The sequence below is a fragment of the Rousettus aegyptiacus genome, unplaced genomic scaffold (genome assembly GCF_014176215.1).
Source record: "Rousettus aegyptiacus isolate mRouAeg1 unplaced genomic scaffold, mRouAeg1.p scaffold_m13_p_3, whole genome shotgun sequence".
Taxonomy (NCBI): Eukaryota; Metazoa; Chordata; class Mammalia; order Chiroptera; family Pteropodidae; genus Rousettus; species Rousettus aegyptiacus.
The window spans coordinates 110,369,949-110,395,213 of record NW_023416306.1 but is presented as its reverse complement, the minus strand read 5'-3'; the positions used below and the strand labels follow the sequence as shown (position 1 = coordinate 110,395,213).

At 37.4% G+C, this 25,265-nt stretch overlaps 1 protein-coding gene across 4 annotated transcripts; it reads left to right on the top strand.

The window, feature by feature from the left end:
* The first annotated feature begins 13,789 nt into the window (after positions 1–13,789).
* Positions 13,790–23,841, top strand: ZNF770 (zinc finger protein 770). 4 transcript variants are annotated; one of them, XM_016139602.2, is made up of 3 exons: positions 13,806–13,904; positions 16,909–17,106; positions 19,293–23,841. In XM_016139602.2, the coding sequence occupies exon 3, from the start codon at positions 19,343–19,345 to the stop codon at positions 21,464–21,466; it is 2,124 nt and encodes a 707-aa protein (XP_015995088.2). In that variant the 5' UTR covers positions 13,806–13,904; positions 16,909–17,106; positions 19,293–19,342; the 3' UTR covers positions 21,467–23,841. The 4 variants fall into 4 exon arrangements, with proteins under 4 accessions (XP_036094351.1, XP_015995088.2, XP_015995090.2 ...); XM_016139604.2 differs by having other exon boundaries at positions 13,875–13,985; XM_036238458.1 differs by lacking the exon at positions 16,909–17,106 and having other exon boundaries at positions 13,790–13,904.
* The last annotated feature ends 1,424 nt before the right edge of the window (positions 23,842–25,265 follow it).

Genomic DNA, 25,265 nt, shown 5'->3' with positions numbered 1-25,265 from the left:
CTGCCCCAGGAAGGAGGGGCTCTTGGTTTTATATCTTCTTGCTAAAGAAAAAGTAAAAAACTATACAGTTTGTCTTGGAAATCTAACCATATTAAGAGAAATCAATTTCTTACCTGGCTACCCCTGTTTCATAATTGATCAAAATGCAAGAAATTGCAGGGGTTGAGTAGGAACAAAACAATCACAAAAGACCTGTGAAATCTCACATCTGGCTAATCAACTCTTGTACAAATTAAAATTGGCTGTATTTCTAATAACATACTTCACGATTTAAAATTTTGATGTATAAATATATATTGTCAATGAATTTCAAATCATTTTCTTTTGTTCAGAAAGTCACAAATTGCTGGAGAATTCAGACAATTTTCACTGTACTTATGTTTCTGAATTCCAATTTAATTCCTCCTACGATGTGTTTTTGCAAATCTCTTCTTGTTAGAGTATTTTGTTGAAAGCAAAGAATGTGCTAACAACTGCCTAGAAAACAGACACTCAATATCCATTTCATTTTCAAACCTAAATAAAATATCATTTCTCATTAGAAGTTTAGACATCCAGAACAGACCACTCAAATATAGGACTTCGTTGAGCACTCAACACAGAAACCTCTACAGTGAAGGGACTGATGAAGAGGAGAAGGGAGATTTTTCACATGATATTTTGGGCAATTTCAGCTATATTTGCATTCTGGGAAAGTTTCATGAACAACAGCTTCTTCAGGAGATTAAGAACAATCTATAACATTGTGTTATTTTGTTGAACAACCAACCACACGGAGCTTATTATGTGCCAGACTCTATAAGTGCTTTACAGTATTAATCTTTGAGTTTTCATAACAATCCTACAGAGTAGGCAATATTATCATCATCATCACCATCCCCATTTTAACAGATGACAAAACTGAGACTCAGAGAGGTCAAGTCATTTACTCAAGGCTCACCACTAATGAGCAACAAAACCTGGGGTATGTGCCCTCAGAGGCCCTAACTACCACACTCAGCTTCTCTCAGAGTAGGTCGTTGTTTAAGGTGGAGGGGAAAGGAAGGAATTCAAAAATGTCCTGGATGCCACAGCCCTTTAGCATGTCACTTCTCTAATGTGGAAACACCACTTTTAACTTCTAGCAACTTCCACCTCTTTAACCTGGAGAGTCTTTCTCAGGTCTGTGCCTCGTAGATGTTCTTAGATAGAAACATATGATGAAATAAACATGAAAGAACGATGTTAAGAGTAATCTCCAGAACGACCTTACTTAAGAAGCTGACACCAGTGAGCTGAAAGAGAAAAATAGAAAGACATTTATGGTTTCTACTGGATTAGAACCCTCTTAGTCACCTTTACAATTTGCATAAAAACCAATAAAATAGTTTTTGTTGCTGTATTTACAGGTTGATATGAATGATTTGTCTTTGGTTTAATAGAAGAGAAAGTGCCAGGTCCTACAAAACATATACCTTAGCCAAGGACCTCTGAGAGTGACATCCTTTAAGTTTGACCAAGAATTGCATGGAGATATTTATCCAAAAGATTATTTGTCATACTAAAAACTTATTTAGTGTTTGTCAGACTGAAAACAACCTATTTACCCATCAGTACAAGCATGATTACAGTACATCCTTGCAGTAGAACACAAAGTAATCATTAAAAAGAACAAGTCAATCCATACATATTTACATGAAAAGTGTATGTAGCATGTTAAGTGAAAAAGGCAAGTTGCATAAGACTTTCATAATATTATGCCTTTTTTGTGGGAGAACGACACAAGAAACTTGTTTTCCTACGTCTGTAACATACAAGAACGTTTGACTGCAAGCAGAAAAAGTCTGAAAGAATACATAGTAACCTTTTAAGAGTGGTTACCTCTAAGAATGTGCTGGAGGGGGTGGGGGATGGTGGTGAAAAGGAGATACATTTTTACTTTACAGACTTCTACTTTCTTATACGTAAGATTCACCAAATGCACATGAGTTAAAGTGCAAGGAAGTATATAGAAACCATTAAACAATTGGAGCAAGATTAAGAAATAATCAATTATAAACAGGCTGCATATAAGTTTGACAAAATGACTCATGAGATATATCATATAACCACTTTTTGCACTGGTTCTTTCATAATTATGCATAAATTACTGTACTAGCTTTACTAGACTTTTATTTTGCTAATGCTATAGATTTGGAGGGTTTGTTTTCACTGAAACTTAAAGAGAAAAAAAATAATACCTCCCAAAGACTTATAAGTCAATAAGTCAATAAGTTAATCAGTCAATAAGTTAATAAGTCAATACACTAATCTTTTAAAATTACATATTCCTTTTAGAAACTGAAGTACGTATTTATATGGACCATCACCACATTTCAGATAAATTGGATGACATGTGGTATAAAAACAAAACAACATGGCACAGAGTTAGAAGATCAGCCCAGGTTCTATCACTAACTTGCTCCTTAACTAGTGCCACTTAACACCTGTGGGTCCTTATTTGATCCTCTTTTTAAAAACTCTGTGATTCAAAAAACAAACAAACAAACAAAAGAATGGTCCTCTCCCTTGGTTGGCTGACAATAAAATACATCTTCAATGCTGGCAAAAACTTACAAAGCAGTGGTGAAGATGACATCTGAAACAGGTATTGGTGTCCTCTCCTTGCCACTAGCATGTTTCCCCCGCTTCCTCCATGTTTTGTTCAAATGTCCTCTTTAAAAGTCTGGCCTATTTTGATTTCCACCATTTACAATCTCGACCATCTAAAGCCTCTTTCTGCCATGGCCCCCAGTCTACTTTTCCAGCCTCTTCTCCTTCCAACCCCTGCTCAATTCTGCACATGCAAAATCTTCAATCCATGTGAGTAATGTCTATATTTGCAGACTCATGTTCTCTTAGCAGAAATCCCATAAGCCAGAAGTGTTTCAGAATTCATAACTTTTTAGATTTTCAACAAGTCATCCCATGCTTATATGTGTATTCCACAACACCCCAGAGGGTCTCAGGCATTGACTCATCTTAAAACACTAAATATTTGTGCAGCAGACCTAGAGTATTCACATTAGTGTGATAAGTTTGTAAATGGCCTCAGTCAGTCCAGGTCTCATTTTTCCCCTGAGCTACTTTCCTTGGCTGCTCCAGATCTATTACTCATACACCCCACATCAGTTCTGTGTCTGGGAAACTGACCCACCTAGGCTTCAGCTTCATAACTCATTGCCCTCAGGCTTCTAAGATGGTGTAGCCAATGAAGAGCCCAGCACACAATTCAGGAGGCCTGGGTATTTCCTTCTCCTGAAGGATAGCCATCTGTAGGCAGCTGCTTACAGGCAGTCTTCTTCCCATAGCTCTTTCCTTTTGACTTCCAAGAACCTCTTCCTTCTCTTGTCTCTTTGTGTCTAGGTATCTTCACAGCTCTACCATTACTACTGCAAGAGTCACACTGTTATACTGCTACCCAACTATGACATTGTGATCCCTTGTGCCAGCACTCTGCTTACACCTTTGTAAGTGGCCTCTTTATTAAATCCTCTTCAGATGATCCCAACTTGAGATGCCATCTGTTTCTTGAAGGGTCTCTGACAAATGTAGCACACCAATGAGTTCAGATGAGTTAGGTTTTCCTTCTTAATAGGTTAAGAAAAAGCTTTCAGCTTTTAGAACTTTTTGGATTTCAGAATTAAATCTAAGATATTGTGAACCCATACACTCTACTATTTCTTCTATTGAATACACACTGCTCCTTCTATCTGGAATGCCCTTGCCCAACTGGCTAACTTCAATTTAATTTTCAAACATCATTTTTCCAGTGAACTACCCACTGACCAATCCCTTGTAGACGACCGCCCATACAACTCTCTACACTTGTAAAGTTGCTGGAACAGCCTTGGAAAACATGTCTGAAAATGGAGTTTGAAAGGAAATCCCCACCCAGGGAAGCAATAAACTCACAAGTACAGTTAATGTTACACATGTCAAATATATGAAAAGTTTAAAATTTCTTAATAATACTATGTGATTCAAAAAACAATGGCCAAGTGTACTGATAAGTGAGTAAAATTTAATGGTTCTTAGACTTCTTTTGATCATCTTCTTGCACCAAAATCTCACAGACAGACAAAAACATAAATTTTTGTGAAATACTCATCCTTAGTATGTGAAATGCATTCTGGCATTTTCTAGCCTCCTGTAGCCAATACCACTTTTTTAAAATACTGATCATGCTATGTACAGTGTGCAAGACACCAAACGAAACAATATGTATTGACAAACACTCCCAAACATTGTCAAACAAAGAACCAAATATTAGCAAAAATTAAATCTTTCATGTATTTCTCCCCATTTTCAATGACTCGGTCTCCTGAAAGGGCAGGAATTCCTGTCCTAAAGTTGGATGACATCTGGCTAGAACCACAGGACGTGTGCTGAGACAAAAACCAGAGCAGCCGGCAATCTGGGAGTTGGGACTGTCTTTGCCAATTTTGGATATTTGGTCACCTTATCTGAGATTATATGTAAACTCACTTTTTTTTCAGTCTCTCAGAAGGCACATTTTATTGCATAATTTAAAAAGAATTTTTTTCTGTGTTGTTTAATGATTTGGGTTAATTTTAAACAAGGGTTTATGAAATCTGAGCTGGTGCCAGGAAAATGTGGATCAATTGTTGCTTCCCTAGAGAAAGTTAGTGGTGCTTTTAATAATAGAGCCTAGTAAAGTGTCTATATTTCTTTCAGGCCTTAAAAGACAAAGCAAAATACGGATTGGAAAGGGAATTTCTTGTGTGCATATAAACTAAATTACACAAGCCTGGGTAAGAAAAAATTGTTCTAATTAGACTCTTATTTCTACCAAGCAGATAATCATTTAGGTGCCTTTGGGAGAAAAGGAGTTAATTACATGGATATTGTATCATTTAGGATTAAAATTGATGGCATGTGACAGAAATCCAAAATTGCAGTCAATAATAGTCTGATCTTAAATAAGACAATATTTAGCTCTCTTATAAAAGAAAAAGGGTTGGCAGCCCAGAACTGGCATTGCTCCATGATGGTGAAAGACTAGGATTCTTTTCTGCTGCTTAGTATTGGGGTTTCTGTCAATGCATTCAAATTTTAGACAGCTTAAGGAGAAAAGGAGGACGGATGGCATGCCTCCTTGCTTTAAGGACATGTCCAGGAAATTACACATACCACATCCTCTTGTCATTCATTAAACAGAATATAATCACGTGGCTGTACTTAGCTGCATAGAAGTTTGGAAAATGTAGTCCCTATACCAGGAGGCTATATGCTCAGCTAAAAAAATGAAAAATCTCTTACATAAGAAGATAGGAAGGACGAATATTGGGTTAAATGAGCAATATCTCCCATAAACATACATGGCTCAGAATTGATAAAGTTTTAGGCTCAATTTCTACAGCCTCTGCCTCTTTTTCTCAAATAGCCTGTCTTCTCCTTATTCTTTAATCTAGTATTAAAGGGAATTATAAAGAGCACTACTCTATTAGCTTAGTTGATTACTTTGTCCCTATCGAGCAGAGCCAACCATGTCAGGACAGCTTGTGGATGACTCAAAGTAGAGCCAATCGAACCATAACCACAAGGGTGGGAAACAGGATCTAACTGGGAATCAGGAAGAGAGAAATGAATGCTGGGGAAATAATCAACAAATCTCTTACCACAATGTCTAAGAAGCAGCTATAAGTTAATATGGCCAAATCAAAATTCTTGATTTCTCTCCAAATTGCACCTCCAAATGAACTACCATCCGCCAAGTTCTTTAAGCCAAAAACCTAAGTGTAATCCTCAAGCTTCTTTTCCCTCACCCTTACATCCAAGCAGGACAAGCTATGTAATTTGTGGGGCCCAGTAAAAATGAAAAGGCAGATCCCCTTATTGAAAAATTATCAAGAATTCCAAGGTAGCCACAGCAGAGCATTAAATCAACTGGAGTCCTAAGTATAGGGCCAAGTGCAACTGCACACAAAGCAGACATGCATCCAGTAGACGTCTGTGCATCTTATAAAATCCTCTCTGATGGTAAATTTTACATGTCAACTTGATTGGACCACAGTGTATCCAGACATTTGGTCAAAAATTCTTCTAAATATGCTTCATGAGGGTGTTTCTGGATGAGATTAACATTTAAATCAGTAGATTATGTAAAACAGATTGTTCTCCCTAATGTGGGTGGGCCCCATCTGATCAGTTGAGGACACAAATAAAACAAAAAAGCTAACCGTCCCAAGAATAAGAGGGAATTCTTTCTGTCTGACTATTTGAGCTGAGACAGGAGTCTTTTCCTGATTTCAGACTCAAACTGAAACATGAGCTCTTCTTGGGTCTCAAACTGGCCAGCTTTCAGACTACAAGTCCACCATTGGCTTTCCTGGGTCTCCAACTTGCCAGCTACAGACCTTGGACTACTCAGCCTCCATGATTACAAGAGCCAATTCCTTACAATAAATCTCTTGTTTTCTTTCTACGTATACATCTATTGGTTCTGTTTCTTTGGAGAGCCCTGACTAATACTATCGCCAAAACCCTTCTTAAATTGATACACTTCTCTCCATTTTAATGACATCTCTGGCTGGATCTCTGGTTCCAGATTAAATAGTAATGGCCTTCTAACACATGTAGCTGCTTTCGCTTTTGCCCCCTGCTCCAACGATGTTCAATCAGAGAAGTAGAACCACAAGGATGGAGATATATGTATGTATATATTATATACAAGGAAGGAGATATGTATATATAATACACATATACATACCCATACATAAATAACAAATGTGTAATACATAAATATAATAGTTTACATTTAATAAACACTTAAATATATAAAATATATTTCAAATATAAAATATATTTAAATATGTAAAATAGATAATATATTGCATATTTATATAAAATCTATAAATATATTAAAATACATAAACATTTATAAAAGTATAATAACTACATAAATATCTATAGTTATAGAATAAATAAATATCTGAATTTTCAGATATATATATATGTATAGGGCACAAAGGGCTTCGTTATAGGACATAGACCTTACACAACTGTGGGAGCTGATTGAACAGTTTATGTGTCGGTAGCCAGAGCCTGGGGTAGCACTTAGAAGGGTTAATGACTGTGAAGAGGTAGATGCAAGGATCAACTGGAACCTGTGAGGATGAACTTGAACCTACAAAAATGGATTAGAATCATTATCAGTCTCTCACCACTTCTGAGCCTCCAACTTTGATAAGTGTATGTGCCGCACAAGAGAAGCTGATGCCTTTAGTCACGAAGATAAATATGCTCCTGGCCCAGGATTCTGAGTGGCTAAGTGAGAAAATCTAGCAAGAGATAAAGAAGCTGTGGGCTGGAGGTTGCCCCAGGGCAACAAGGTAAGCCAGCAGACCGTAACAATGTGGGTACACTGAGATGATGCCTCATACCTAGCTCCAAACTTCTAAGTGCAAAAGCAATAGAATACTGCTTCCTTTCTGGTGTATAAAATGCTTCAAGTGAGACTGGCTAACCCTGAGCTATGCAAAGAAGGGAATTCTTGGAAGCATAATTTTGGTTCAGTTAAACTGACATCATACAAATCTTCCACATTCCTTCAATTAACTCCAACATGGCAGTAGTGGATATCATTTAAAAATTCTGATCAGGCCATTTTCCTTCTTAAAGCCTTCTGAATGCTTCCACTTGCATCTAGAATAAAACCTAAACACTTCACTGTGGTTTACAAGGCTGCACAGGATCCAACCGTGCAATTCTCTGAGCTCAGTTCATTTTGGACCACTTCCTCTTTGAAAGCCACTCTTGAGCCACTGGCGTTCTACCTGTTCCTCAAACACAATGAGATCATTCCCGTCAGAAGGCCCTTGCACCAGCTGCAACATCTGCCTGCAACTCTCTTCCCATCGATCTGTCTTCACAACACTAGCTCTTTCTTTTTGCTCAGGTTTCAACTCGTATGTCATTTCCTCACAGACCTTCCCTGACTACTTAATCTAAAGAAGTCCTCATACACCTCATTTCTCTCTCACATCACCCTGTCCCCATAGTCCTTATCCCCATTAGAAATTATCTTGTTTATTTATAATTTACATTTGTATTTTCTATTTTTCCCAACCACCATCACTATCATAATGTAGCTTCTATAAGAGCAAAGATTTTGCTTGTCTTGTTTCTTGGCCTGGCACATGATAATATTCAATAAATGTTTGTCGAGAGAATAAATAGGGACAGTTGGACTTGTATTGGTTTTCTAGAGCTGCTGTGACAAAGAACCACAACATGTGTGGGTTGAAACAACAGGAATTTATTCTCTCATGTTCCAGAGACTAAAAAATGAAGTCCAAGTGTCAGCAGGTCTGCATTCCCTGTGAAAACTCTAAGGAGAATTTCTTCCTTGTCTCTTTCAGGTTCTAGTGGCCCCAGGCATTTCTTGGAACATGGTTGCATAATTCAAGCCTCTGCCTCTGTCTTCACATGGTCTTCTCTATGTATCTCTGTATCTCTCTGTGTCCTCTCCTTTTCTGATAAGGACATCAGTCATTGGATTTAGGACTCATCTTAAACCTAGTATGATTTCATATAAAAATCCTCAATTATTTCTGCAAAAGTCTTATTTCCAAATAAAGTCACATTTACAGGTACCTGAGGTTAGAACTGGAACATATCTTTCTCAGGGACACAATATAATTCATTATAGGGCTGATGAAAAGTTCCAATTATGTCTGCTGCTTCTACTGAGACAGGGTCCCTTGCAGAACTGTACTTGGGATTGCCTATTAGGACCCCTAGTTAATACTACTTATCCTGAGAAATATAAACACTTTCAGGTAATACATAAAGAAGATTTTTACATTCCCATGAAAGAGGGATGGCAGTCAGGATGTGAACAATAATTAATAAAAGTTTACAGGATCCACAGTTAGAAATTTGTGTGATCACAAAGCTGTATCTCTTGGGGTGTGCTGGGTAGCTGAATGCTTAACAATACTTGGCAATGTGATAAATAGCCTGGATTTGTAAATCAAATTTTTGACAATGTAACAGCTGGAAGGAAAAATGACCTTTGCTTTGTGTTAAAACCTAAGAGGCTTTTGCAATAAGCATCCTGCATTGCTATTGGAAAGCAGTGTGGAAAAATCAGGCTTGTTGGAAAAAGTTGCTGTAGGAGGAATGTAAAGCAAGGCATTACAGGAGAAGCTAATAATTTTCCGTGAAAATCCAAGTTATCCTCTCCATTTCTTGCTCTTAAAGAAGTTATTCCATGGGACAAGGAAAGAAAATTGACTGTTAGGGTTAGATGAGAAGGCACCAGTCCAGCTGTGCCAAGTGTGAGGAGCTCAGCCACCCAAGTTCAGATTTCTAACCATTAAATCCATCTTGACTAGGGATAAGTGGCTTCCTTACTTTGGGTCAGAGAGCACACCGGAAAAATCCCTGGCCTTAAACAGAAACCATGACTACTGAATTTTTATCTAGTGGGAAGCCGAGCCCTAAACAAGAGATCAGTAATATCTCACATTATTTTCCCTGGAATCTAGCAGCCACCAGAGACAGATTTAAAACATACAGCAGTATTTGGGGCTGGGGGCTGAGAAGAGAAAGGTCTCCCTCTGTTCTGGCTCCTCTGAAGTTGGGCACTTTTTTGGTATAATGTACCTGTGAGAGGAACTCTAGCCTGTCTGCCAGAAATTGAGCTCTAGAAACAAGAAAGGGATCACATCTCAAGCTCTCCTGACCCCATAAGCACAAGAGTTTAGTAGATGGTGTTGCTCCACCCTTCCTCATGGTTCGCCTATACTCTGCTATTATAGTAGTCAGAGATCCGTTCAGTGAGAGTCCAGAAGTTGGTCCTGGCTCTAAGGGTAAACAAATGTGGTCAAAGCCCTACGCTGGAAATCCTACCTGCTATCTGGGTAACTCTGGAATCCCAGTGCTACCCAGTGAGCCAACACTTAGGGAGGTGGTGGGTGGGATAGGATGCTGCTACTTAACTAGATCCAGAAATCCAATAGGCATTATCCCCAATGAAGCTTTAGAGAAAATTTCCAGTGATGCTTTAGGAAACTGGGATAAGCCTGTGAGTTGAACATGTTCCAATTGCCTTAAGTAAAATTCAGTTGTACTGTGTTACTTTCTGATCCCAACTCACCACTCCCTACCTCCAGCACCTGGCACCCTTCCCTCAGAAGTTGTGTAGCAAAATATACAAGAGGCTGCAAATATTTTTCTCAAGGGAATATATCATGGAAAGCAGAAGATTTCTTTCATGTACAATCCTCTTAGAAAGGAAGAGTTGTTTTTATTGGAAATTTTATTTGATAATTGCTGGTGGGTAGAAACTGACACCTGAGATTTTGGTGGGTTATCGATAGGAGACAAAGGGATAGTTTTGTTGGTTGCTCCACAGAAGAAATGAAAAGAGAAAAGAGAAGAAAAGGGATGAAAACAGATGTGAGCTGTCAGGCCAATCACTTAGGGGCAAGAAGAGGCTTTAACATGCATTAAAACTCAGTTTCAAAATTTCTGCCTTCGAAATATTCCAAAAGGCATATAAAAGATGCTGAAAGCGTGAATTATTTTGGATGTACTTCGTACTGGCTTCATTGTCCTTAGGCCCCACATCCTCTCAGTTGAAACCCTCTCCCCTAGTGACTCCTAAATCCTCAGTGAAGTATGTTTTAACACACACACACACACACACACACACACACACACATACACACACACCTCTTAATGTGAGTGGATGTTTTTCTAGAAATTGACAAAGGAGCCAAGTTTTATATTCAATGTGTTATTGCTAAAGAGGAGGTAGATAGCCCTAGAGGTTAAGGCCTACAGAAGGGAACAAACACACACTAGAAGTAAACTGTGAAGACTGCCACAGGCCACAGAATTGAATTTTCACTCAAGTCATTCAAGGAGTAGGAAGCCCCCAGCTGACAAGCATGGTTATTCTAATTTTGCCTCTTCCTTTTCATTATTCATACTACTTCTGAGTGAGTTTTCTAAGACACAGATCTTAGTATGCCCTACCTGAATCAAAATTCTTCAAAAAGTCCCTGTTGCCTATTCGATTACAAGCAAGAGAGAGGGGGACAGGAGAGAGGAGGAGAAGAAGAAAATTTGAAGGCATTTTCCAGCTTCTTGCAAAGTTCCTTGTGAGCAGTAAATGCTCTAAACGTGGAGCATGAATGAGCAGGGCGGGCTCTCTCATTTCTATCAAGTTTCAACTCAAAAATCACAGAACTTCTCAGTAATGTCATCCCTGGCCATCTACTAAAGAGCCAACATTTCCCCCTGTTCTGTGCTTATTTTTTTCTCCTCAGTTCTTATCAGTATTTAACATATGATACATTATATATTTTATCTATTTTTGGTCTTTCTCAGTAAGAATATAAATATATATAATATCAACTATAAATATAAAATCTATAAAGACAGGGATTTTTAACTTTTTAATTTGTCCACGACTCTATCTCTAGTGTCTAGAACAGGAATTGGCACATGGCAAGTACTTAATAAAATATATATAGGATGACTGGATAAGTGAATGGATCATTAAAGCCTCAGCTCAAAGACTTTCTCTACCTGCAGCCTCCAGGCACATTTAGATAGTCTTCCTCCCCACTCCTGCCCCATACATATATTCTCTTATCATAATGTACTTCTTTGCATGTTGTTCTGAGCTGAAAACTACACTGAAATCAAGGGCTTCACTGTTTCATCTTTATAAGCTTAGAAGCGAATCCCGTGTGCTTGGTACATGACTTCTCGTTGAGTAAATGAATTATCAATTATATTCTCCATTTTAAAGAAAAGGAAACTGAGGTTCAAAAATGTTAAATAACTTTTAAGGACACACACTAGTAGGTTACAAAGATATCAACCCAAATGTATGCATGACATTCCTTTGCTTTTCCTTGCAGTATTACCGTCTCTCCCTATGATGTTCTATCCTGCCTCTACATATTCTTTTTACCCATATTGTACTCATTACTAAGTTCTTGTTTAAATCTCACCTAATGAAATCTTCCTGATGAGTGTTATTCACGGTAATGTCTCCCTTCCCCTTCCCACCCCCCCCCCCCAGAAACCTCCTGAGATAGAGTGTAAGATAAATGGGGGAGGTTATGAGGTACAGTATGTGGCCTTGGAGAATAGCTTATCCACATCTTATTTGTATCTCATACTCCATATTCAGGTTCTTGATGCAAAGGCGTATTCATTTTACATGTAAGTCATTCTTCATTGGTCTCCAATCTCAGGTAATATTCTCTCATGGCCTGCATATCTCTCATAAGGATTGATGTGGCTGGTTATGGATGCAATTGCTTTCATGGTTTTGGCTGAGCTGATTTCCCAGGAGAAGCTGCAGAATAGAACAAATCTCCAAGGGTTAACTGAGTAAACAGAATCCCAGTCCCGGGATTAGCACTCAGGACACCTAAAGCTTTTCCTGTCCTCTCTCCATCTTTGCTTCTGTTGAAAGTTGAGATTTCAACTTTTCCTAGACGTGACCCCTCCAACATTGCTACACGAGAAGCAAAAGCTTGTTGATTAGCCATTTCCTTATGTCACCACATGAAAAATAGAGACTTACTCTTCATTGGCCCAATCTCTCCCCTTTTAAATAGAGGAACATATACCATCATTAGAAATAACAATTTTTTGTTGTCAATGGCTCTTGAAAAGTAGTGCACAAAGTTACAGTTAAAAAAAAAAGTGCTTGTTACTTGTTCTCATTCCCTCATTTCTCAAGTGAGACAGTTACAATTAGAACTTGCAAAAATCCAGAATTCTTTTCTAATGTCTTTTGTACTTAAAATCTTCAGTAGATACATAAAGATCTTAATCAGTAATAATGTACCACCTTAGTCTGTAGCTGTACTTAGTCTGTAACTGTACATTTAACCTTTAGTTTTGCCTACATAAAATGTTGAGTATCTGTATTTTGAAACGCCGTAGTGAATTAAAATTGCAGATCTGGTATTAGAGTTCTTGTATTTAAATTCCACATGCATCGTTTATCTGCCATGTGACTTTGAGTAAGTTCCTTAATGTCTCAGTCTCATTTTCCTCAATTAAAATGGGATCCTATCACTTTGTACGGTTGTATTTATTATAAAAATAGTAAATAATAAATGACAACAGCTGTTTCAGGCTACACACTAAGCATTATGTTGAGCACTTTAAATTCATTTCATCTCACTGGCAAAGCAATATGAAGAAACTGACGCTGATAACAGAGATTTGTACTTTGTAAACAATTAAGGTAGTTATATCAAATGAACGACGCTCAGAGACGCTGACAAGGTTCCCAGCTGGCAGGTGCTGGTAGAGCCAGGAGTGGAGCCTGGTTTGTCTGACCACAAAGCCCTTGTCCCAATCCCTATGCTATATTACGACAACGGACAGAGTGCGGAGGACAGTGCTGGCACAGAAGGCCTAATCCGTGGCGTTTTGTTTATCACCGGCCTGCCGAGTTACAGAGGGCAAGCCAAGTGGGCTTTGAGGTACGGTCGCCAGTTTCCAGTTGGGCCTTGAGCCCGATGTTCAGGACTACAGGGTTTCCCTAGTCGAGATTTAGGGGCGAGATGGAAACTGCAGACTTCTTCACACCTGTATTCTCTTCCCCCAGCAACTGAGGTGAGGGGTGAGAGCGGCTAGGGTTGTGGACGCACCTCCCTCTGGAGACCCTTTCCCCCAGGGAACTTGTAGGTTGCACCGAGGTGACAGCGGCCCTAGGGTGGGGGGAGCCTGTTTCCAGCCGGACCGCGTCCCTGAGCGCTCCCGAGCGCCGCGCCTGCGCGCTCAGCCCGTCGCCGCGCCGGCTCTGCGGACGTGCGCTTGCTGTCTTCTCCGCGCCTCGGCCCTGAGATGCGCCGCTGCCGGGTTGGTGCCAGCTCCAGGTGCGTAAGGAGGACTTCAGGAACCCCGTCTGAGGTGGAGCGAGCCTCAGAAAGGGTCGGGTCGGCCACGATCTCTCCAAGGTGCTCGGGGACCTAAAACGGGGGCGCCACGACCTGAGCCCCTTTTTCTTTCCCCCTTCCCCGATGTCTTCGCTGCGTCTCACAGGGAGTGGGAATCTCTTGAGAGGAAGGCGCAGCAGAGGATGCTTTTCTTTAACTGTGTCGGATCGTGCCACAGAAGGCATTTTCTCCCTGGCTGCGCCCAAGGCTGTGTTCACCCTTGCTTGTCCTTTCCTGGCGTGAGATTTTGCAGCCTCTGGACTCGGCTCCACCTTTAGTGCTTATTGGTTGTGGCGCTTAGGTCAAGGGCCAGATATCAGGTCCTCTAGCCAGTGCAGTCCTCCTGGGAGGGAAAGGTGATGACGATTCAAGGCCAAGAGTGGACCAGTGATGTGGGGGGTAGAAGAAACTAGAAAGAGAGAAACACCGTGATAAATGTCGCCAGAGGTTATTCCCCAACTGAAAGTTGTCTTAAGTTTCTCTCGGATCTTTCGGCGATTTTTTTTTTCATTTATTTTTGTGATATCCTCACTTCTTTTTAATGGTGATTGTTAAGAAAACCAACAGGCTTTCAGCCTTGAAGCAACTTCGTAGTTTTTTGAGATCAAACTTTACAATTTTCTAATGTTGTCAGGATAATTTTACAATTTTCTAATGTCAGGATAATTTTCCTATTGAACCATTGAGATTTACAATTTTATTTTTTCAGTTTAACATGGGAAAAAATTTATATTTGGGTTTTTTTAAAAAAAATATTATTGACCAAAAAATCAGTTGAGACCATAGAGAATCAGTTGAAGTGGAATTTGAAGCTTCATCAAATTAAAGTGCCGCCTGTATAAGTACACAGGGGACTGCACTTTGAGTGTTGGGGATCCCTGAGCTGTCACTTATAAATAGGAAATGAGATCAGTGCTTGCCCCCAGTAGTGTTAACAGTATAGGACTCCCAGTAAGTCTTTTCCTACTTGACGTGGAGGCCAGTGACAATAGTGTCCAGTCTTAGTCCTAGTGATAGAAAAATATTTTAATATTAAGTTTATTGGGGTAGCATTGGTTAGCACAGATGTACATTACAGTTTAACATCTATATATTCTCTTGTGTGATTACCACTCAAAGTCCAGTTTCCTTCAGCTACCATATCCCCTTTACCCACTTCACCCTACCCCTGCCATCCTATATTTAACCCCCTTTACTGTGTTTACCCCTCCTCTTCTCCCCCACCCCCTACCCTCTAGTAACTACTAGTCTATGTCCATGTCCCTGAGTCTCTGTTTGTCCTGTTCATTTGTTGCTTTTAGGTTTATATCCCACATATAAGTGATATCATGTGATTTTCTACTTTTTCAGTCTGGCTTATTTCGCTTAGCATGATTATCTCGAGGTCCATCCATGTTGTCACAAGTGGCAGTATTTCATCTCTTCTTATGGCTGAGTAATATTCCATTGTATATATGTACCACAGCTTCTTTAGCCAATCATCTATTGTAAGATACTTCAGTTCCTTCCATGTCCTGGCCACTGTGAATAATGCTGCTATGAACATCGGTGTGCAAATATGTTTTTGGAAAGGAGTTTTCAAGTCTTTGGAGTAAATACCCAGTAGTGGGATTGCCGGATCATATGGTAGATCAATTCTTAGGTTTTTGAGGAACCTCCATACTGTTTTCCATAGTGGCTGTACCAATTTGCAGTCCCACCAGCAGTGTATGAGGGTTCCTTTTTCTCCGCATCCTCTCCAACATTTGTTATTACTTGTCCTGTTGATTATAGCTATTCTAATAGGTGTGAGATAGTATCTCATTTGCATTTCCTTAATAGCTAGCAATGTTGAGCATATTTTCATGTTTGTAGGCCATTTGTATGTCCTCTAGGGAGAAGAGTCTGTTCAGGTCCTCTTCACATTTTTTGGTTGGATCAGTTGTTTTTTGTTGTTATTCAGTCATATGAATTCTTTGTATATTTTGGATATTAGGCTCTTATCAGAGGCATTGCTTACAAATATATTTTCCCATTGAGATGATTGTCCCTTTACCTTGTAGATGATTTCTTTTGCTGAGCAGAAGCTTTTTAGTTTGATATAGTCCCATTCATTTATTTTTGCTTTTACTTCCTTGCCTTTGAGGTCAAATTCATAAAACACTCTTTAAGCCCAAGGTCCTTGAGTTTCATTCCTATGTTTTCTTCTATGCATTTTATTGTTTCAGGTCTTATATTCAGGTCCTTAATCCATTTTGAATTAATTTTGGTGTGTGTTGATAGACAACAGTCTAATTTCATTTTTTTGCATGTGGCCTTCTAATTTTCCCAGAACTATTTATTGTTGAGGCTTTCCTTTCACTACTGTATGTTTTTGGCTTTTTTTTTTTTTTTTTTTTTTTTGGTCAAAAATTATTTGCCCATATAAATATGGGTTTACTTCTGGACTCAATTCTGTTCCACTGGTCAGTGTCCTTTGACTCATTTTGGCACAGAAGCTATAGGTTGTCAATTCTTGTTATAATCAGAGATGGTTGTCTGTGTGTGGGTCTAGTGTGGGATTTTTGTCCCCCCAAGAGTGTTTCATAGAAACTGTTGAAGGGAAGGAGAAATATACAATAGGAATTGAGGAGTCCAGCTCCAAGCCAAAATCTTTTGTGTGATCTTTTAGGCCTGACCATAGACAATTGCAAGGCTTTGCCTGGCTGGCCCGGTAGGAGGTGAAGACAGCTGCACTCCCTAACTAGACTTGTGTATGGCCAGTGCACTGCAGTTTTCTGGAAGGAGTTGCATTTGCATTTAGAGCCTCACCCCTTTCCTCCTGCTAGCCATGTTCACACTATTTCACATTCCTGGCTCAGGTACCTCCAAGGACCTTGACTGAGGCACTTCCCAGGTGCCTCCACCAGGATCTTATTGGAAGGGGACAGCCTTGACTGATGTACTTTTCTCCATTTTGACTCAGGACCTTTCCACTTGGAACCCTTCCTTCCTCCTTGCCCTGGCCAACAGGTCTGTAAAGAGATAGAAGCCTTTCGTTGGGGCCTCCTCTGCAGTAAGACGATTGTTTGCACTGCATCTACCTGATCCTCACCTAATGTCATTTAATGGACCAATGGGAAGCCCATAGTGCTTCTTTTAGCCTCTTTCCTGCACTGTCGCAGTAAGTGAACAAAGACTTGATTATATTTTTTCAGTTTGGCTCATTGTCTTAATTGACCGCCTTGACATCTAGTTGCTTGACAGAAATTAAATAAATTGCCATTTCTTGGCAGTTCACTGGATTCATGACATAATTTTAATTCTCATAGCTATTGCTATGTTAGCATATTTAGATATTTGGAGGTTGTTCACCCATAATTTTTTCTCAGTGTCATGAAAATGTGTATTAATAGCACCAACATCTGACTATTACTAACATGGATATCTGGGTTATATGGTGTATTTTATAAATTAATATAGTGGCTTGCAGTCAGATTATTTTACTTTTCATAAATGTCTGTGGCATATTTCATTTGGCTTCTAATTAGATTTTTTTAAATAAATATTTTGAGATTACATGGGCCATTTGAACAAAACCAGACCCTGTTGTTTTTCTTAGTAATCCTGCCTCATCCTATGGACCTCGATCATACTTAATAGATTACTTAGCCACTTTGAATAAAGTGATTGATTTGTTGTGAGTCCCTCTGTCTAGTGTAGGAAGAAGTATGCCAGAAACAGCCATCACAAACTTTTATCTCTTTCTTCAGAAGTTTCACAAAATAGTATTTATCCTTACTATATATTATGTAGTCTGATATTTTCTGTTCTATTTAATTAAACAAAAATGCTGATAATAACCCACTAAGTTGATTTCACAATCCATTAATGGGTAATGACAAGCAGTTTGAAAAACACTATGGTACACTTGAAACTTATTTGATTTTATTAATCAATGTCACCCAAAAATTTTTAATTAAAGAAACACTATGATAAAGCAAATCATTTGCTCAATAAATGAATTATTTTTTTTTTCTATTTTTTATTGAGATCGCTGAAGAGAATCACACAGTGAATGTGTTTGTGATTTAGTGTTTAAGGTGTGTTCTAAGAGAGGACATTAAATAGCAAATAGCATATATGTTGGACATTGGCCAAATAAGCTGACAAAGAAAACCCTGGGTTTCTGATAGACCTATCAAGTCTCTGATCTCAACTAGAAAGTACAACATGAGAATGAGAGAGCTAGAACAGTGTTTTATTTTTATTTTTTAATCTCTGTCTCCCTTATTTAAGGAAAATACAGTAGTAAGGACGAGAAGAAAATTGCCTTCTCTGATAAAAGAAGGGAAGATAAAGTGAAGATGGTTGTGGAAGCGCCTTTTTTATGTATCCTAAGAGGCATATTAGGGGAAACGGTTTTATCTTTATATTAACTTGGAAACCAAAATGATCCTTTTATTATATTGACCGAAAAGTGAACCACACTCAACTTTCAATTATTTAGCCATAGAATAGTATAAGTGGCCAATTTGTGGATTTTATTGCCTCTGTACTTGTCTTTTAGGAATTTCACAGCAAAATGAAAAGGTGAAATAAAAATACTGTAAATTTAGTATGTTTGTGTCTTAGTTAGAAACCCTAGAAATAATATTAAGTAGATAAGGATAAAGTTTAAAATTGTTTTTAGTGTCAAGCTAAATAATAGCTTACTCATCTCTCTTCAGTTTTTCAACACATTCAGTTGCATCAAGAGACAATTTTCCCATTTTAGAGATGAGGAATCTGTGTTTCCTTCTTCCCACCACAAAGAACATGCAGTGGCAAATCCAGGACTAGAATCCAGGTTTTCGGAGACATTTTCTCCAAGTTGCCCATGTTGGTTTTTTTGATCCAAAGAAGTAATTGAGAGTAAATAGTGTTAATAACGTGGCTAAGAAATCTAACTTTCATAAATGAAACATTCCATTCTTAAATCATGTTCATAATATGCTGTAACTGAATGCAAATACATCTTAATTTTGGTATTAGATTTTAATTCTTACACCGGTTTACCTTTCTAGCCTAAACTTTAAAAAATGGTAAAGCAACTAAATATTGACAAATTTACCTAGAAGTGAACTAGGAGAAATATAGCTTAAAATTATAAGATTTTTGGATATTTCTTTAAAGACTTATCATTTAAATGTGTATATTTAGTTTTAGAGTCCTAAAATAGTCATCGAAAATGGTTATTGATTTACTTTTAAATATAGGAAAAGCCCAGATCCTCTTCGTAATGTCTTTAGCCAAAGGACAATTTAACTTATTTCTTTACATATGGATAGATAATTTTTAAATTAATACATTTTTATTTTTAACTTTTAGACATCTACGGAGTTTGAGAATGCTGTGGACCTCATCAGAGTATATCACTGATGAGTATGATGGCTGAAAACAATTTAAAAATGCTGAAGATTCAACAGTGTGTAGTAGCCAACAAACTACCTAGAAATAGGCCATATATTTGCAATATTTGCTTCAAGCACTTTGAAACACCATCAAAATTATCTAGGCATTATCTCATTCATACGGGTCAGAAGCCATTTGAATGTGATGTGTGTCATAAAACCTTTAGGCAATTAGTCCACCTAGAGAGACATCAACTGACTCATAATCTGCCTTTTAAATGTAGTATTTGTCAACGCCACTTTAAAAATCTGAAGACATTTGTGAAGCACCAACACCTTCACAATGAAACTTACCAGAATGATGTTAAACAGGTCAGAAGATTGTTGGAGGCCAAGCAAGAAAAGCCAGTGTGTGGAAAGTATCATAATTTTACCACAGAGGAGAAATGGACATTACACCCGTGTAAGTCTGATTCTACATACAGCCCTACAAAGAAAAGAAAGAATATTCACGCATGTACAATTTGTGGCAAGATGTTTCCATCACAATCAAAACTTGATAGGCATACTCTCATTCATACTGGTCAGAGGCCTTTTAAATGTGTCCTGTGTAGTAAATCTTTCAGACAGTCAACTCACTTAAAAATCCACCAACTCACACATTCAGAAGAAAGACCTTTTCAATGTTGTTTTTGTCAAAAAGGATTTAAAATTCAAAGCAAACTTCTGAAGCATAAACAAATCCATACCAGGAATAAGACTTTTCAGACTCTTTCATTAAAGGCGAAGAGTCCAGAATCATGCCCCCTGCCTAATAAATTAAATGCAAAGCAGGATGGTTTTGAAAATGGTGATGTAGGTGAATCTGAGGAGAATAATCAACTTGGTGTCCACTCTATTTATATCGTTCCTTTTCAGTGTCCAGAGTGTGAAGAGTGTTTTGAATCCGAGCAGATTTTCAATGGACACAAGTGTTTTCCTGCCAGAGGTGGCAAAATTCCAAGCAGTTTCAAAAGAAGCTACAACTATAAAACTGCTGTTAAAAATATCTTGGCCAAGCTTAAACGTGCTGGGGGTAAGAAATTAGATAATTTTCGATCTGAGAAAAAAGTACTTAAAAACAGTTTCTTGAGAAATTGTGATCTTACTTCTGGTGAGCAGAACCCTGAACAAACCCAGAGAACATTCATGAGTTCTCATGGCAAACATGGAACATATAAAACAGTTGGCAATAAAAAGAAGAAAACATTGACTTTGCCATTTTCTTGGCAAAAGCACTTTCAGAACCAAAATATGGGAAAAAACTTGAAAGGTATCCTTGCAACAGAAAACATGTTAACTATGGATAATTCAGTGAGTAATAAAGACGTATCCGTCTATGGTTCATCAGGTGAGAAATTCTTTGATAACTGTGAAGTGCTTCAGTGTGGTTTTTCAGTTCCAGGTAAAAACATACATACTGGACATAAGATATGTCCTTGTGACAAATGTGAGAAAGTATTTCCGTCTATATCTAAACTACAAAGACACTATTTAATTCATACTGGACAGAGGCCTTTTGGCTGTAATGTTTGTGGGAAATCTTTCAGACAGTCAGCTCACTTAAAAAGACATAAATTAACTCATATTGAAAAGATTCCTTATAGAAGATCTCTTTGCCAAGTAGAATTTGAAAATTTGAACAAACTTTTCATTCAACCAGGTGATAATGTTAACCATAATGCTTCGCAACAATGTCAGACTCTTGGTTTTCAAAAATATGAGGTCTCAGAGTCAGATCAAATATCAGAAGTAAAAGTTAAGGAAGAATCAGAGGATTGCATTCTCGGTACCCACTGTAGGAACAAGCAGCCTTATCTCTCAAACGCTCTTCTGGAATCAGAGCAGAGCCATCATAGTCATTGTTGTAGTTATTCGGGGCGTGCTGAGAGGAATGATGGCCTTCTTTATCAATGTAGTGTGTGTTCTAAAAGTTTTAGATCTCCATCTAAACTGGAAAGACACTATTTAATACATGCAGGGCAGAAGCCATTTGAATGCTCAGTATGTGGCAAAACTTTCAGACAGGCCCCTCACTGGAAGAGACATCAACTCACTCACTTCAAGGAACAACCACAAGAAGAAGTGGTTGTCTTAAATTCCATTATGTAACTGACAGAACCACTAACATTTGTGGTCTCCCTGGTGGTCTCGTTATTAAAGCCTGTATCATTTAAAATGTATTTTTATCAAAACGCCTTCATTATGTTGAATGATTTTTATAGGCCAGTCGCTTGTCCTGCAGAGTAAGGTGAGATACACAGAAAATACAATGTTTTAGGAACAGCCAAATTAATTTGGAGAAGAACATGATTTGATACCATAAAGTGTGTATTTTAATATATACTTTGGCTATGTTGGAAGTGTTATAAATCCATGATGCGGTACAAATAGTTCAACCTCATTCGTTTTTTAAAGCTTTATTCCTTGAGACGTGCCATCTTCTTTTAGATATACTCAAAAACTGAAAGGCAAAAAATTAGATTATGGCCGCAGCAAATAGCACCGTGATATTTTACTTATTTTACATTTCATATGAAAGCACAATTTTGTTCACTTGTGGCTTAAATACCATTGCAAAAATTTTTCTTGTAAGTTTGAAAAACAAAGGCAATAATAGCAAAAACGAATGAGAAATTCATAACATTATTTTCATCGATCTTTTCCAACTATTCTTAGGATTCTGTGATAGCTTCACTTTTCCACAGGTGATTAGAATCAGTTTTGGTGGGTTTTTTTGATTTTGTTTTTGTTTTTGCCCACCTGCAGTTGTCTTTCCCAAAAGAATTTAAAAGTAGGAGAGAGGCTAGGATGCATCTTCATACATTTACCATGTTTATTTATCAGGAATATTGTCCAAGTGCCATAATCTTTTTGATGATGTATGCAGTGTTATCTTTTCAGAGGCATAAATGCAATTTATTTGCTTATTAATGATGAACATCAGTAGTTATAGACTTAAGACTCACCTATAGATGTGCATCTCCACAAGATTTTTACATTTTAGTAAATCTTTTAATGCCTCTTTGAGTGGTCCTGTGGCTTAACTAAAACTATTCTGTTAAGTTTGATTAAAACAATTACCAGCTCTAGTTCTAGTTTTTATTCCTGTTTTTTGCAAGGTTCTAATGCTAAAGAATGTTATTTTTGATTCTTGTGAATTGTTATTTTAATTAGTAAGATAATAATTATTCCTGTGTAGGAATAAGATGCTTATAGAATTGAGGGTGTCATCTAAACAATACTGTCATGATTTGGGAAATATTTAATTTTAAACTATAAAAGACATAATCACAAATTGTCCTTCATATTTGCCATTTTTAATAAAATCTTTAACATTTCCTAGAAATAAAAGAAAATAGTCATTATCTTTTTAAGGTGAAAAGAACAGATGGATATTTATCCCAGGTGGGTACTTGTCACCTGTGTAGTAATAAGCCCTCTACTGAGAATGGAAATGAACAATTCTAAGTTTTGCATTGTACTTTAAGAACTGTCTGTGTGGGGGAAGGGGAGGTGAGGTTGGTCTGCTGCTGCTTTTACACGTAAAGTTTGAAAATTTTGGGCTTAATTTACAGAGATGAAATAAAAGTACAGATAAAGCGCCCAATGATGTACAGATGTGCAGGAGAATCATATTTTAAAGAATAATTTCTCTTAGGTTTCCTTGAGATATGTTTCTCCAGTGCAGGCAAGGTGATGATTTACAGAATTTGCTTTAGACAAAACTTTAAGAACATCTATTACATTAAAGCAAGTAACAACCAGTTCATATTTTCCAAGAATAATGGTTCAAGGGTTTTTTTCCTTTAATATGTTTGAAATTATGTGTTTCGGGATTTTCTTAAGCTACTAATATAATTTTATTTGAAGTTGATGTCTCATATACTCTTTTCCCAACCCAAACAGGGAGAGTCCTTAAAAGTGTTGTGCTTATATGATTATTAGACTTTATTTGCCTAAGTGATACTACTATACTTTTTTTGGTACATGCCTTTTTAAGCTGTTTCATATTGAAAGTTGGAATATTGTAAAAATTTTGTCAAAGATGTACTGTAGTGCTATTTGAAGTACCTGTAACAAAATACTTATTTACCTTTACTGTCTCTGCAAGATTCTTGTGGAAACTTAATAGGAATGAAAATAAACTATACATCCATGATAAGATTAAATATTAGTTGTTAAATGATGATTTGCTGCATGCCAGTGTTGTTGAATCAATTACTTTGGTTTTCTGAAAAAATAAAGTTTATAAATGTCTTTAAAGACAATTAGAATAATTTTTTGTTTTGTGTTTATGTGATTCCAGTCTATAGCATGATTATTTACTAAAGTTGTTTGATTGGCTGAGTTAGTAGAATTGTTTCTTTTTTGTTCTACGATTTTTGGACAAAATATGAGTGTATTGAAGAAAAGTAGATGGTGGTTAAGATTCTTGAAAACTTAAAATTTCAGAATATTTTTAAAATAAAGTTTCAAGTTACACAGTTTGGACTTTTTTTTTTTTTTAAGGGAAAAATTACATAATACGAGATCAAGGTACCAATTGCTACACATTTTCCTGTGCCCACTCCAGTCTACCTTCCACACTGAACGTTATAACGTGAATGTTTAATTGTTTACTTTTTTGTTCATGTTACATTTCTTTGATGGCTTCTGATCACCTACAAAAGGATATGTTAACACCATTGCATTTCACATGATCTACTTCCTTGTCCATTTATCTTCTTTGGCCTTCTCCAGACTTGTACTAAAGAAATACAGAATTAGTTCTTCCAATGCATAGTATTCTTGTTATTCTTACCTCCCTCTTGTCTACTTAGTATTAATTTAAATTAGATACAGACTCACACTGTTTGAAGAAGAAATTTAGTTCTAAAATTCATTTTTCTTCTATGATTATGAGAAAACTGAAGTGTTCAAAACTGACTTGTGGAAAACAGATTTCAACTTACATGTGTAAGATAACCAATTAGAATATAGACATTTTTAGGACATAGCAACAGTCTTGAAAGTACTGGGTGTCCTACAAGAATCTTGTTAGAAGTGACATTTGCGAGGACTTTTATGATACAGGATACCTACTTTTTAGAAGCTGTAGGGAAAGGGAACACTTAATTCCTATCTTGAAATTTCTATTGTCAGAAGGGCTTAGAACTTCTGAGCTAACTGCTGAAATTCTATTAGGACTAAGAAAAAAATAAAACTTGAAAGAAAAGTGGTACAATAGTATTAAATGGGATATGGAATGTGTAATATTTTTGCATCTACATTAGCAAACTTCATTGAAGTTTGAGCTTAAATACTGCTTCCTCTGAATGCCTTTCTTATTTGACCCATACTCTATCCACTGTGATTCCATTGCTTTTTGTTCATAACTCTATTGTCAATATCGATTAGTGGTTTTCAAACTTTAGTGTGCATTGGAATCTAGAAGGCTTGATAAAAACATTGCTGAGCTGCATCCTCAGAGTTTCTGATTTAGTGTCCGAGTTGGGCCCGAGACTCTGCACTTACACAGGTTAGCTGTTGCTGCTGTACTGAGACTACACTTTGAAAACCACTGAGCTAAACTACATGGTCTGGAGAGCAAGAGAATGACTGTTCTGTAAATACAGTTTTTGTATATAATGTTTGTGCATCCTGACATCCTTAAATATATACAAAAGGCATGAAGAAAGAAACAAATGGAGCCATTATTACAAACTCAACTTTTTCTTAAATCTACACTGTCATTTAGAGCCTTTCATTTACCATTGGAATGAGTTTGCCTTCTATGGTGTTGAGATTAAAGCCAATCTAACATGTACTCTAAATTTCCCTTCTCTTCACCCCAAAATGTCTCTTATCTTTACTCCTTACTTTTCTCAGCATATGTCTCAATCCTGTTCTTCCACTTTCTGAAGCTAAC